General features: G+C 38.1%; 1 protein-coding gene across 1 annotated transcript; it reads right to left on the bottom strand.

Moving 5' to 3' along the window:
- Positions 1–306: 306 nt before the first annotated feature.
- Positions 307–14,131, bottom strand: LOC108228281 (E3 ubiquitin-protein ligase TRIM39-like). Its single transcript, XM_017403821.3, has 8 exons — positions 14,028–14,131; positions 9,800–10,390; positions 8,176–8,271; positions 7,332–7,565; positions 6,962–7,109; positions 5,998–6,024; positions 1,697–1,872; positions 307–1,594 (listed from the first exon to the last, which is right to left on the bottom strand). The coding sequence occupies exons 2-8, from the start codon at positions 10,367–10,369 to the stop codon at positions 1,232–1,234; spliced, it is 1,614 nt and encodes a 537-aa protein (XP_017259310.1). The 5' UTR covers positions 10,370–10,390; positions 14,028–14,131; the 3' UTR covers positions 307–1,231.
- Between the last annotated feature and the right edge of the window lie 669 nt (positions 14,132–14,800).

Below are 14,800 nucleotides of genomic sequence, written 5' to 3'. Positions count from 1 at the left end.
TAATGTTTTTGCCCATGTCTGTGTGTGCTTTTGTTTGTTTGTTACCAAACACAAGCACGCAATATCTCATGAACCACTGGACACATTTTAATTAACCTTGGACAACAAAATCATTGGATCTACATCTACAACTGATTAGGTTTTGGAGTCAAACCAATTCAAGATAGCTGCCACAGCCACTGATCTTAGAAAACATGAAATGTCTATAACTCATTCAGTTTTACAGATAATATGCTAAAATTTGATGTGGTAGTAGTTGAGAGTCCTTGACAACACAGACTCTGAGCATGAAATCTCATGAGATAATTACATTATTTTCAAGCTTTGACCAAAGCAGCTACATCTCTGTCATTTTTCATATAAAATGATCTTAGTTTAAAACTTTTGCACAAGAGGCAGTGGATGGTATGCATTCCTTCAAGGAATTCTAGGTCTTTAAAGCACTTTCTGTTGGCAGAGGTAAACCTTAACATCTCTGATAGGAAACAAAAAATATTATTTGTAGGGAAAAAAACATTTCAGATATTGAATGTTAATGAGTTAAAAAAATAAAACTAAAAAGTACATTTTTAACTATGTCATTAGGGTTTTCCAGTATTCCCTTCATGGATGGTTAAATGACCATTTCAGATATCATTAATTAGGGTAATGACTAGTAACAATCTCATTACAAATATCTAAAAGAATATTTTGGATATCTGTGAAGAACTTTATACTATGTCAACCTAATTCAAAATGGTTAGCTCAGTCAATCTTAGCAAACGTAAAAATGTTTTATGCTATAACATAAACAAAATTACAGATGCTAAGCTAAACATTGGTCACCATCACACATTCAAAGAGCTTCACCTAAAACTTTAGCATTAACTGTTGAACACAATGCTGCCAGTCTGTTGGCAATATATCTCATGATCCAAAATAACTATGCCTTAGTCAAATTTACAGATATTGAGTTTGATGTGGTAGTAGCTGAGAGTCTTCACACATACTTCAAGCTCTAATGGATCATGCAAGATTCTGCATCATTGTGTGAAATCACGCATAACGTTATTTTTAAGGTTTGACCAAAACAGCAACAATTCTGTCATTTTACAACTCAAAGTGATCTTAGTTTGAATATAGTATTTTATACCATGAAATCCCTTTGTTGCATGTAAATATTTTTTGTCTTTAAAACCTGCTTCAAAACTTCCTGTTTTAAAACACAGTTAAAGGCTCCTCCTTAAGTCTCCTAATTGACAGCTGTGATAACTAGTGGTTCAGCATTCTTTCCTTCATCTAAAACTCCTGGACTGAAGAAGGGGAAAATCCTCTCAGAGAACAGACACCCTGTAAAGGTGTAGATGTGAGATCCAGCCCCCACATCAAAGAACGAAACAGTCCCTTCCTCGTAATCTGTAAACACTCCCACAGTCTGTGGCTTTTCCTGAAGAGGAAGAAGGACGGAGGGTGAGTCCAGAGCTCGATACTCACTGCCATTCCTCAGACGCACCGTCCAGAAACCGTTCTCTGGAGTGGAGGTGATCATACCCTTCCTGGTGACAGACTCTTTGACCACGCCCAGATCCCAGAAGGTCTTATTCCCCAGTGCAACCTGGTTTACAGTCAAACAGATTATGAACATTGGTGAGACTTTTGGTCTGGTTTAGAGTCACTTCTTGGTGTCTTAAGTTTGATTTAGGATAATGTTATCTACCTGAAAGTACAACCTCCCAAACTGGAAGCCCTTCTTGCCCAGAACACAGATGACAGGGTCAAAGCGTTGAGGGATGTCAGGAACAACTTTCAGCTGCTCACCTCGGCCTGCCTGCTTCCCATCAGCTGACAGGACGATATTTGGATGGGCCGTATCTGGATCCAGCACCACGTCAACTACAGAGACATTGTTCAAACAAAACTGTCTCAAAGGCTGTAATTTCTCCCCATGCACTGATACAACAGAATAACAATTTTTCGTTTTATTAGAAAATATTCTGAAATTAGAAACGTTAAAATATCCATCTTTCCATTTTCTTTACCCACTTCAGCTGGTGCCTATCTCCAGCCATCACTGTGCAAGAGGCATGGGACACCCTGGACAGGTGGCAAGTCCAACAGAGGGACACATAGAGACAAGCAACCGTTTAATCTTTAACTCACACCATAGGGATAATTTAGAGTTACCAGTTAACCTAACAAGCATGTTTATAATCTGTGGGAGGAAACCGGAGTACCTGGAGTGAACCCACCTGTGTACAGGGAGAACATGCAAACTCCACCCAGAAAGGCCCTAGCCCAGGATGCGATCTTGCAACCTTCTTGCTGGGAGGCGACAGCTCTAACCACTGTGTTGCTGTGCCACCCCACTACTGTGCTACCTTGGTGCTGTGCCACCAATTTAAAAACATTTATTTTGTATTATAATTTTTTAAGAGAAACTGATATCTGTCAACAATGGTATCGAGAGGTCAGAACCGTGCAAAATTCTTAATGGCCAACAAACTCAAAACCAGTGCATCGCTAATCACGTTAAAAGGTTGTTCAACAACTTTATTCTCAAATCTAAAGTTTTTAATATTTTGCAATATTTTGAAAAACCACAAGTTCCACACCAGGTGTTAAAAATAATCCGGTTGATATTTTACACCATGTCATAATTTATTTAGCAAAACTAAGCTAAAATGCAGACACAGCAAGTTAAAAACTATTTACACCCTGTAATTTCACTGCTCCACAGTCAGCATCTGTAACATGAAGTAATGCCCTCTGTTAGTCTGTCACATCATTGTTATGACATCTTGGCCTGTTATTCTCAACCACACTGCTTTAGTGGATTGAGGTTTGCAGATGGTTACTCATTCACAGCTCTCTTATCAGACTGAGGTCTGGACTCTGACAAGACCAATGCAACACACTGACTCTTTTATTTCTGTCTGTTGAGCTACTGCTGCATTTGTGAACATTGCATGACTAAATATCTCTCAAACTTCAGCTGTCAGACAGGTGAGCTTATGTTTAACAGATAAGTTGATGGTCAATGATAGGAAGGTGCTCAGCTCAGCAAAACAAGCTCAAATCACCATGTTTCCACCACAGTGCCTTACAGTTTATATGAGATGTTTGTACTGATATTCAGTTTAGTGTTGTGAATCATGGCCAAACATCTATAATCTGTCCAAAAACATTATTTATTGAACACTTGTGGTTCATTCAGATGAAACTTTGAAAACCTAAGACATGCTGGAAAATTCTGTTTAAAGAGAAGGTTCTTTCTCCTGTCAATTTCTCTGAATATTGCATGATTTGGCCAAGTTTGAATGTTCACATCAGCTAACAAGACAATGTCTGGATGGGTTGTGTCTTAGTCTAACATTACGTCTTATCGTAATGTCTCAACTATAAAGACATAGTTCAAACAAAACAGTGAGTATTTCTTCCTCTAATGCCGCTTCCTGCCAGGCCGACCTTGACTCTAATAAAATTTGCAACTAATTTGAATGTTTTCCATTGGTTAATATACTTTCTCACTGTGGAACTCCAAATTACCTTGAAAATTAACTTATAACCCTTTCCCAATTAATGGGCTGCAACAGCTTTGGGTTTTTTAAAAGACAATGCTGATGTCCTTCCACTTTGGGATTGTGTGAACACACAACTGTAATTTAATACACAGAGCTTTAGCATTTTGGTTTAGTTTTTGTTTAATATTCATGAGTTTAATATGTCATCTTGTTCATCTGAGATTTTATTTTCACTGTTTTAGGATGTTTTTAACATTACATGATGCATTAAAGGGGACCTATTATGCTTCCTTGAACAAGTTAAGATATGTGTGTGGGCTGTACAAAACATGTTCATTAACTTTAAAACACAAAATCATTCTCAGATATTGAGATTTCACCTGATCAGTTCTACCTGTTTTGAGCTTGTTTCACAATGACAGGTTTTAGGGCCATGTCACTTTTATGCAAATAAGCTGCTGTTGGCCCTGCCCAATCCCCCCCCCTTAATGTTCCATCTCAAAACATGAAAACTCACTGAAGGATTAAACACTGCAGATCTGACGCACATTTATATCGTTATTAATTCAAACTATGAGGATTCTGACTTTGGGACAGGGGCATGTAGAGGTTCAGAACTGACATTTGTCGAGTAGAAGAGTAGCAATAAGTGGGTCTGAAACCTGACTGGTAGCGGGTCGGGACACCGGTAATATAGACACATGTTCTATATTTCACCCAACAACAAAACATTTTCCTTTTCCAGCAGACATTGTTCAGCGGTAAAACCAGCAGAACTAATGTGATGATCTTCTTGTAATGAAGTAGGTGGAGCTTCACTTGGTTTGCTATGTGAGGGGCTGGGCTTGGCTTGGGGTTGCTAGGTAACAGGGATTGTGACGCAAAAATCCAGAGGTTTTTGAAACAGGTCTTTTTGCAGACACCAGAAAACATTTACTTATTGCTAAAAAACAGGTGTGTGTTGTTGTTTTTTGTGCTTGGACTGTTTCTAGAAGCAGTAGATACTCAAATGAAAGTATAAAAACATGCCAAAAGTGAATTTTGCAAAATAGGTCCCCTTTAACCTTTGAATTTGGGACAGTTTACATACACTGTCTAGCCAAACAAAAAAAAAAAGGTTATACACTCTAATATTTCATTGGACCGCCTTTAGCTTTGATTACGGCACACATTCGCTGTGGCATTGTTTCAATAGGCTTCTGCAAAGTCACAAGATTTGTTTCCATCAGTGTTGCATTAATTTTTCACCAAGATCTTACATTGATGATGGTAGAGCCTTACCGCTGCACAAAGCCTTCTCCAGCACATCCCAAAGATTCTCAATGGGGTTAAGGTCTGGACTCTGTGGGGGCCAGTCTATGTATGAAAATGATGTCTCATGCTCCCTGAACCACTCTTTCACAATTTGAGCCCAATGAATCCTGGCATTGTCTTCTTGGAATATGCCCGTGCCATCAGGGAAGAAAAAAATCCATTGATGCAATAACCTGGTCATTCAGTATATTCAGGTCGTCAGCTGACCTCATTCTTTGAGCTCATACTGTTGCTGAACCTCGACCTGACAAACTGCAGCAACCCCAGATCATAACACTGCCCCCACAGGCTTGTACAGTAGGCACTAGGCATGATAGGTGCAACACTTCACCTGCCTCTCTTCTTACCCTGATGCACCCATCACTCTGGAACAGGGTAAATCTGGACTCATCAGACCACATGACCTTCTTCCATTGCTCCAGAGTCCAATCTTTATGCTCCTTAGCAAACTGAAGCCTTTTTTTCTGGTTAGACTCACTGATTAGTGGTTTTCTTAAGGCTACACAGCTGTTCAGTCCCAGTCCCTTGAGTTCCCTTCACATTGTGCGTGTGGAAAGGCTCTTACTTTCACTAATAAATGTAGCCCTGAGTTCTACAGCTGTTTTTCTTCAATTTGTTTTCACCAAACGTTTAAGTGATCATCGATCACGATCATTCAGGATTCTTTTCTGGCTACATTTCTTCCTCGAAAACTATGGGTCCCCACTATCCTTCCAGTTTTTAATAACGCTTTGAACAGTTTTTAACCCAATTTTAGTAGTTTCTGCAGTCTCCTTAGATGTTTTCTCTGCTTGATGCATGCCAATGATTTGACCCTTCTCAAACAGACTGACATCTTTTCCACAACCATGGAAACGGTCTTTTAACATGGTTGTTTAAGAAATGAGAAACAACTTATTGCACCAGTTGGGGTTAAATAACTTGTTGCCAGCTGAAACATAATCACCCATGCAGTAAATATCCACCAGGAGGCTCGTACCTATTTGCTTAGTTAAATCCAGGTGGAGACTGTTTTTGGCCAGGCAGGGTATATTAATGAGCAACACAAATGACTGAATGGTTGACAGAAAAAAAACAGTAATACAGTATATTAAATCATGGAAAATGTAGAAAACAATCTAGACTTTACTTAATAAGCACAGATAAAAGATTCCTTAAATAATAACAATAGATATGTTCATACCTGCATATTTCTGCATCCTCCTCACCTCTGTCAGGAAAAAAACCACAGGTAAATGTATTGACAACAGGTTCTATTTAAAGTGCTTGTGGACTTTTGAGGGCATACATTCACATCGATAAACATCAAAATACTATGTGTTACTATAAAGTTTTAATAATCAGTTTTGAAAAAGACTGTTTTACATTTAAGCAGCAGTTACTAGAGAGGCTGAAGGATGCTGTGTATTTCTACGCTCTGTTGCAGTAAAGCAAGTGAGATGTAGTTTAGGACATATAGAATGATCTATTATCTATTATCAGCTCAAAGCTTAAAGAATTATGTCTGCTTGGTTATTAAAATCTTCCTAATCTTATCTGGAGCACTGTAATGTGAGACAATGAGAAACTCACCTGTGTATTATTGAGTCTGAATGTAAGGGTTGGGTGGAGGCTCAATTCATATAAAACTGTTCAATGAAAGCCCCCTTTACGAAACACTTCAAGCTGGGACTGAGATGTCTTTTTGGGTTAAGGTTAGGTGCCTTGGTGTAAACTGCTGCTGTTACACCTCTGAGCCACCATGGGGGTAGTCACAGAGTTGAAATGTTTCATACATGAGTGTCAAACTCCAGGCCTCGAGGGCCACTGTCCTGGAAGTTTTAGGTTTTTCTGCTCCAACACACCTGATTCAAATGGTTTAATTACCTCCTCACCAAATCATCAAGTTCTTCAGGAGCATGGCAACAAGTCATCCATTTAAACCAGGTGTTTTAAAGCAAGAACACATCTAAAACATGCAGGAGAGTGCCCCCCGAGGAATGTAGTTTGACAGCCCTGGTTTAGTAGGTGTAAGGGTAAGGGGGCATCTCAGCCTGATGCAGTGACAGTCAGTATGACCAGCTGTAGAATGTGAATGTTCACAAGAAGACCTTAAGCACACTTAATTTGTTTTGTTCAATTTTTAATTAGAGGGATGTGCACTTTACCTTCTTTCCTCAAACTATCCAGTTCACTCTTTAATGTACAGTCAAGTTTGGACATAACTGTTCTCACTGTCCCCACACAGAGTTCAGGGTAGATGCTGATTTCTGTCCATTCTCTGGTGGGAGGTGGTGAGACGAGAGAGGGTAAGCTCTGCCAGTGGATAAAAAAAAACATTTCACTGAAAAGGTAAAAATTCAATTATTTCATTTTTTGTTGTATTGTCTGTTTGCAAGGAAATCCCTCTTTATCATTATATCGGTTAACAGTTAATGTACAACAGTAAATCAGGCCTTGTTAGACTTCATAGTTAAACAACTTTGCTTTTATACATTGGTTGTCCATGGTTCACCTCAGTTGGAGGTTGAAGCTGACCTGTATGACGTGCAGGTGGTCCTCAGTGTTCTCCAGGTCCTTCAGCTCAGTGTTTCTCCTCTGCAGCTCAGTGATTTCCAGCTGCAGCTCACAGATCAGCTCCTCAGCCCTCCTCTCTTCTGCTTTCTGCTTCTCCTCAATCTCTGTGTTCACTTCAGTTTGTCTCTCTTTGGCGGAGTTGATTAGAGATGCAAAGAGATGGTTGCTTGCTGTTTTCTCCTTCTCTGCACTCACCTGAAAAACCCCCCACAAAGTATACTTAGATATGACTGTAATCATATGTTACCTATGATACTGAATTAAATGGGATAAATGTCATTTCGTAAATCTTATCCACTCTTGCATCAATTTATAAATTAATTTATTTTTCAAAATACTATATTTTTCAAACACTTAGTTTTAAACATTAAGCAGATTGGTTGTATAATATATATCTGTACAACCAAAAAGACCTCAGAGAGGTTTTGAGGAACAACAGGATCCATGACCATATTTTCTAAAATACTGAACATTTGTTATGAGTGCCTTGCCTTCAGTTCCTATCAGAGCTGCTGTTATTAGAAAAATCTTCTACCCTTCTCCCTTTAAAAGATGTTTTAATAAAAAAAATAAATACTGCAATTTTGTCAAGAACTGATTATGCTTTAAGTCCTTACCAATTTCTAAACCATTGTCTGCCTGAAACTTGAAGAAAAGGAACGCGAGGAAGAAGGATTTACCTCACAGCCTTTTCAGATTACTCAAAAAGTCTGTTATATTTTATGGAATAGAAGTGGGGTGTGGGCTCTGAAGCCTCTTTCTACTTTGAGGTTTTTGACAACTCTTCTTTCTTATCACAACTTACTTTGCTGAGCTTCAGACAGTTTTTGATCTCCTCCACTTTCTTCTGTCGTTCCTCAATCATGTTCTGAAAATCTGCCTCAGTCTGCTTCATTTGGACCTAAACAGACAGAAAAAATTGAAATCTTGATCAGTTGATAATCTGTATAAAACATTTTTTTAGGAGTTCATCATAAAACATTAGAATATTTTTAAGAAACTACAGTCATCAGAGCCACTGCACAGCTACGTTTATTGCTATTAATACTTTCTACAAACAAAAAGAGCCAAATCTTAGTGACCTCACTTCTAAAACTAGAAACTTAACTTTGAGTCACTGGAGAAAGAAAGTTAATGTTCATTCAATTCTAGGGTTTTACATATCAGGACATAATAAAAATGTTATGGTTTTTACCCATGTTATTTAAATCTATCTTTAAGTGTCAAAAAACACACAACAGATTACACATGGATTTATTTATTAAACAAAAATGAAGCTAAAACAGAAAAGCTGTGAGTTAAAGTTCAGCACATGATGTAATTCAATAGTTTGTAGAACCTTGTTTAGCAGCAACAAGTCTCAGTAGTCATTTTCTGTCTGACTTCATCAGACTGTCACCTGGTTGTGGAGGAATTTTGGCCACTCTTCTTCAAAACATTACTTCAGTTCATTGAGAATCGCTGACATTTGTTTCTGCACAGCTCTCCTACAGTCTGACCACAACATTTCAATCAGGTTGAGGTCTGGACTTTGACTGGACCTTTGCAACACCTTACTTGTTTTCTTTTTCAGTCATTCTGTTGTAGATTAGCTGCTGTGTTTAGGATCATTATCTTGTTTGATTCAGGTTGGTTCAAGCTTCAGCTGTCGAACAGGTGGACTCACATCGGACTCTCCAACACTTTAGTCTATGAAGGTTGACTCAGTGACAGCAAGATGCCCAGGTCCTGTGGCTACAAAACAAGCCTAAATCTTCAACCTCTACCATTGTACTTGACAGTTGGGATGAAGTGTTTGTGCTGATATGATATGTTTATTTATTTCTTTATTTTTGCCAAACATGGCACTAGACATTATGGATAAACATCTATACTTTGGTCTCATCTGTTCAAAGGACATTGTTCCAGAAGTCTTGTGCTTCATTTGAATGAAACTCTTAGAAACCTAAGTTGAGATAACATGAGGTTTACTGCAACCACTCCAAACAAGCTATACCTGTAATACTTTTGACTTGCAATTTTTCTGAGCATTGCACAGTCTGATCTTTGGGTAAATTTACTAGGACGTCCACTTCCGCAAAGATTAGGAGCTGTCTTTTTCCACTTGTGAAAAATCTTTCTCTCTGAACAATGGACTAAATTGTTTAACCCCTTAACCCTTTCCAGTCTGATGGGCATCAACAGTTGCTTGTCTGAGGTCACTGAGGGTGTCTTTCATCTCTGGCATTGTGTTAACATACATCTGTATACTCCAGAGCAGCAAACTGACAAAACTCCTGCTTTCATAGAGATGCTCACACTGAAGATGATCAGTTATATGACAGAAATCGTATTTCTACAAACATATCATTCACAAATTTTGACATTAGTTTTCTAGTATTTTTGTCTCAAGAAACAGATGTTGCCTTCACCCATATGAGATCGTATACCTTCCTTTCTCCACTCTCCTTCTCTATTGTAACAGCCTTGTGATCTTTGTGCGCTGTCTCAGTGCAGAACTGACACACACACATCTGTTCGTCCCTGCAGAACATCTCCAGTAGCCTCCCATGCTTCTTGCACATCCTGTCTTGCAGGTTCTTTACTGGTTCAATCAGTTTGTGCAGCTTCAGGGTGGTGACTCTCTGGTGAGGCTCGAGGTGGGATTTGCAGTACGATGTTAGACACACCAGACAGGACTTCAGGGCCTGCACATGCTGGGATGAAGTAGCACACACGTCACACACAACCACACCTGGTTTGGCTGCAGACAATGGTAAGGCAGAGGAGGGGACTATCATTTGTCTAAACATGTCTGACAGTTCTTTGAAGGCTGTGTTGATGCTGATTTCAGGTCTGGAGGTGAAAGTCTTGTTACAGGTGGGGCACTGATAGGCATCCCTGCTGTCCCAAACACTCTGGATGCAGTCTTGGCAAAAATTGTGTCCACATGGAGTGGTCACTGGGTTGGTGAACACTTCGTTACAGATGATGCACTGGAACTGTTTTTCTGGTAGCATGTTGCTCAAGGAGATTGAAATCTGTACGACAAGAAATAAGGAAGTCCTGTGATCAGCTGAAAGAAGATTATTGATTGAGGAAATATGTTACAAAAAATAGTTATATCATCAGGGATTTACATAGGAATAACAATGGTTTGGAAATAAGTGGAGTTTCTGAAAAAATAAAATATAAAAAAAAAACCTAAAGCCAGAATTTCACTGGGCTGCAAGTTTTAGCAATTGAAGATATAAATTTGCAAGAAAATATGTGAATTTTAAATTTGGAATCACAATGGGTTTGTACTTACAATACATTTGCATTCATACATAACTGCAAATAAATTGAAAGTTTTCAATTTAGTCACAAAGTGTCTTAATTAGGTCTCAGTTTATTTGCCGTTTATTCACTTGTTTTCAATTAGTCATAATTTGGTTTCATAGGTCACCAAACCATCCCCAAGTTGTCTCACATTTCTCACACTGTCTGACTCACGGAGACTAAATTGAGACCTGTTCCACACTACAACAACTCTGTGACTATTTTGAGGGAAAATTTGTTGAGCAAAATATTAAAACATGTTTAAAATTTTAAAGAAACAAGAGCAAATTGAGAGTGTGAATGGTTGTTTGTCTCATTTGTCTCTATGTGCCCCTGCGATGGACTTGTGACCTGTCCAGGGTGTCCCCTATCTCTCGCACAGTGACTACCTGGGGTAGGCACCAGCTCCCCACGACCCGGAATGGAGAAGCGGGTAAAGAAAATGGATGGATGGATGGATGGATGGATGGATGGATGGATGGATGGATGGATGGATGGATGGATGGATGGATGGATGGATGGATGGATGGATGGATGGATGGATGGAAGAGCAAAGCTCTGCAACTCGTGATAAAGTGAGAACCATTGCAAACATTATGACACTTTGGAAACTCGCGTGACTGCCACTTGCAATTTGTTGCCAACACATGCAGCCCAGTGAGATACAAGCTTAACAGTGCAATAAAGCCTAACCTTACACACAGAAACAAAAAATGCTACATAATCAATTTAATATCTCTCCCATGGTTTTCATTCCAAGTTTGTCCTGAAATTAAAACGCCTGCCCAACACTGGCACACCCAGTCTTTACTCAGATTAACACTAATAACATAATACTAACATGACAACAAAGCATTAACACACAGCGAAAAATCTTTACCTCATATTAGAGAAGGCATCACTGTTGCTTGCCACAAAAGGCTTTAATTTAAATGTGACAAACAGAATCTGATCTTTCAATTAAATTTACAACACAATTATAACTTTGAGACAACGTATTTGCTTATTAGTTTAATGAAGAATATAATTTAATAATATAAATCTGTGGGCAGCAGAATTGTTTGTGCTTCCACTTTCCAGCAACTAAACATTTCTTCTAACTCTTGAACAATCCTACACATCAGCTTGAGTTTAGTTTATTATTAGCTTATTACTCTGTACAGAAAAGATTCAGCTATGTTGTGTTGGTTGCAGGCATAGTTCAGAAATAAATGTCAAACTGGTCCAGAAACAAACAAACAAACAAAAACAAGCCCTGATTATGATATTGCCATGGCTGTGTTTCACACATGGTCTAAGCTTCTTTTGCTGGATTCCAGTGCTTGGTTCATGTTGGTGAAACATTTCAAAATGTGACCTGAAGGTTAGAGTTTAACAGTTACGTTAGCTAAAGTAAGTAAAACACCTCACTCACACCCTGCTCTTATTCTATTGACTGGAAAAACCTGTTTCTACTTTTACATGTTTTAAAAATATTAGAGTACACAAACTCTTCCACTCATATCTTTACAAATATTTCACCTGTGAAAGCATGTTAAATTGAAATGTGAAACACATTTTCTGCAGGCTTCTCATGTGATTATGGTACATTGCCCACATGTTCATGTGATCATCTGTGGTCCCCTGGTTTTTCACATGAGATTTCATGTAAAAAGCAGATTTTTATGTGGTTCTTTGGTAAAGGTGAACATACACTTTCAGTGATTTTTGCAGTAAATTAAAACAATAATATTTTTATCTCTTTAGTTCAAGTAAATGTTTTGCTCCACTTTTAGAACTTGTAAAATACTGAGATCTCATGTTTTGATACTTTCAGTAGTGAGTATAAAAGCTAGATTTTTACTCTATGAGAACTGAAAAAATCTGCTCTTGCTCAAGTGGTTATGAGACATCCTTTTCATCCTTTTCCTAATTCTTAAGCCTACAGACACTCAGTGCATAAAGGCTCTTTTAAAAGCACATTTGTAACATAAAAAATAGCTCAAACCCTAAAATGTTTAAATACTTTATAAATGCATGCATGTTTAGGCTGCCTTTAGGCCCAGGCCTCCCTTAAAAATGAGATCTGTGATCGCAGTGGGATTTGCTTGGTTAAATAAAATAAAAATAATACTCATCACTTTAGCGTAAGACAGTTGTTCATTATTTTCTGTACTGAACAATATCTGTGTAGCAAATAACTTTAGACATTTCAGCTATTGAAGGTATTCTGCACCACAAGTCCAACCAGCAGTTATAATAATTTATAATCTGGCTCATGCATATATCTATTAATGCCCATGAAAAAGGCACATGGAATTCACTTTCACAATATGGTTATACATGCTCATACATACAAGGGCAACCTCTGTGCACACTAATGTACAGCAACGCAAATGTAGGTGTAAAACTCTATTATAATGTTTGTTCAAATTACAAGAAATATTTGAGTTTGAGTCGTTTTTGTAGGGTGGAAATTCACTCTTTGATTTGCACTATTCTTAGAAGCTTTTAGTTTGATCTACAAAGTTTGGGTTACTTTGATGATTGGGCAGTAGCTGTATCCTTCAAAAAGTCATCATAAATTTTCTAGTTTTACTGATTTAGTGCAGATATGGGAACAGATTTTTTTTCCCCAACTTACTGAACTATTGCTTTACATATCAGTACATCAAAGATTTAAGGTGATAACAAATCTGATTTAAAGGCCTGGAGTTTGCATGTTCTCTCTGTGCAGGCTTTGGTTTTCTCCATGAACTCTGGTTTCCTCCCACAGACTAAAAATGTGCCTGTTAGGTTAACTGGTAACTCTAAACTGTCCCTAGGTGTGAGTGAGAGTGTGAATAGTTGTTTGTCTCTGTGTGTCCCTGTGATGGACTTGTGACCTGTCCAGGGTGTACTCCGCCTCTCTCACAGTGACTGCTGGAGATAGGAACCAGCTCCCCATGACCCAGAAAGGAGAAGTGGGTAAAAGAAAATGGATGGAAATCTGATTCGTTTTTGCAAACACATTCTTTTTATCCAAAATTTGTTTTGTTTTTCCAAGTGTACTGATTGTAATGGTCCCATTACTACTACACACTTAACAAAAAGGAAAAACGTGTTAAAATTTTAACCACATTTGCTGAACCACTTTTTCTAATGTTATCCAATAAAAGTAGAAAAACAACATTGTGAACCTTGAGAAATACACTCATAAAAATACAAACAGCAGCATTATTGATTTTCTGTCCACACTGCTTTCTGTGTTAAATACCTTGTCCAAGCTATTCAACCTGACTCATAAAAGTTATTTTTTGCTTATTATCTCAGTAGTTTTCACTAGACATTTATAACAAGAAGTATTTTTAGCTTATATTGCATATTGTTCATACTTACATTTCTCAGTTGAAGCACTGTCCTCTCTTATAACAGAACAGATGATTCCTGCTTTATGACACGAATACATTACAGAGCAAACTGTCACACAAGGAAATGTAAAGTCAACAGTTATTCATAAGCCCAACCCTCCCTTTTTCAACCTCAGCACTGCTGTTCTCTGTGTTTGCCACATAAAACCACCTCATCTCAAAATCAGTATTTACAACTTGGCACACTACTAGTAACTATGTTTTAGTTATTCTAGCACAATCTTAATGAGTATGTTTAGATCTTTATGTGCCTATGGAAATGTTTAATTGTAGTCCATACACAGGAAGAGTTTGTTTGTCTCCTGGGAGTGGTGTTTGAGTCAATGGTTAACATTTTTCTGCTTATGACACACCTGAAGTACCAGTTTTAGACTGCATGCGGGTTGGAGGAATGCTACAATGCCTCACATTGTTATTTAGACATGTTCTGCTTCAGTTGAAAGCAGTGTCAACATGAAGAAGTTTAATAACCTAAAACTAAAAGGCAAGGTTGAAAAATACTGTCAATAAATGGCTTGACTCAAACCAGGTGTCATATATTGGAACCAGGGGTGGAAATTGTTTTTTTTTTACCAGCCACTCAAATATTTTACCAGCCACTTTTTTTGTTGTGACAAAAAGTTATTTCATATGATGATGATGATGGAGGTGGGTGGAAGCAGTTGTGCTGCCCCACAAGCTGAACAACACCTCTTTCTGGACACTGCATGGAAATAACTAGATTTTTCTTATTTTATTTTT

This window comes from Kryptolebias marmoratus, linkage group LG7 (genome assembly GCF_001649575.2).
Source record: "Kryptolebias marmoratus isolate JLee-2015 linkage group LG7, ASM164957v2, whole genome shotgun sequence".
Lineage (NCBI taxonomy): Eukaryota > Metazoa > Chordata > Actinopteri > Cyprinodontiformes > Rivulidae > Kryptolebias > Kryptolebias marmoratus.
Note: the sequence above shows the minus strand (reverse complement) of the source record. Positions and strands in the feature narration are given on the sequence as shown.

Bases quoted from the DNA above. Each gene is read 5' to 3' on its own strand.
- LOC108228281 (XM_017403821.3), bottom strand. From the start codon at position 10,369: ATGCTACCAGAAAAACAGTTCCAGTGCATCATCTGTAACGAAGTGTTC. The intron at 7,110-7,331 runs GTCAGCTTCAAC...ATCCACTGGCAG, and splicing joins ACCACCTGCACGTCATACAG to AGCTTACCCTCTCTCGTCTC. The intron at 1,595-1,696 runs GTAGATAACATT...ACTGTAAACCAG, and splicing joins TTGGGAGGTTGTACTTTCAG to GTTGCACTGGGGAATAAGAC.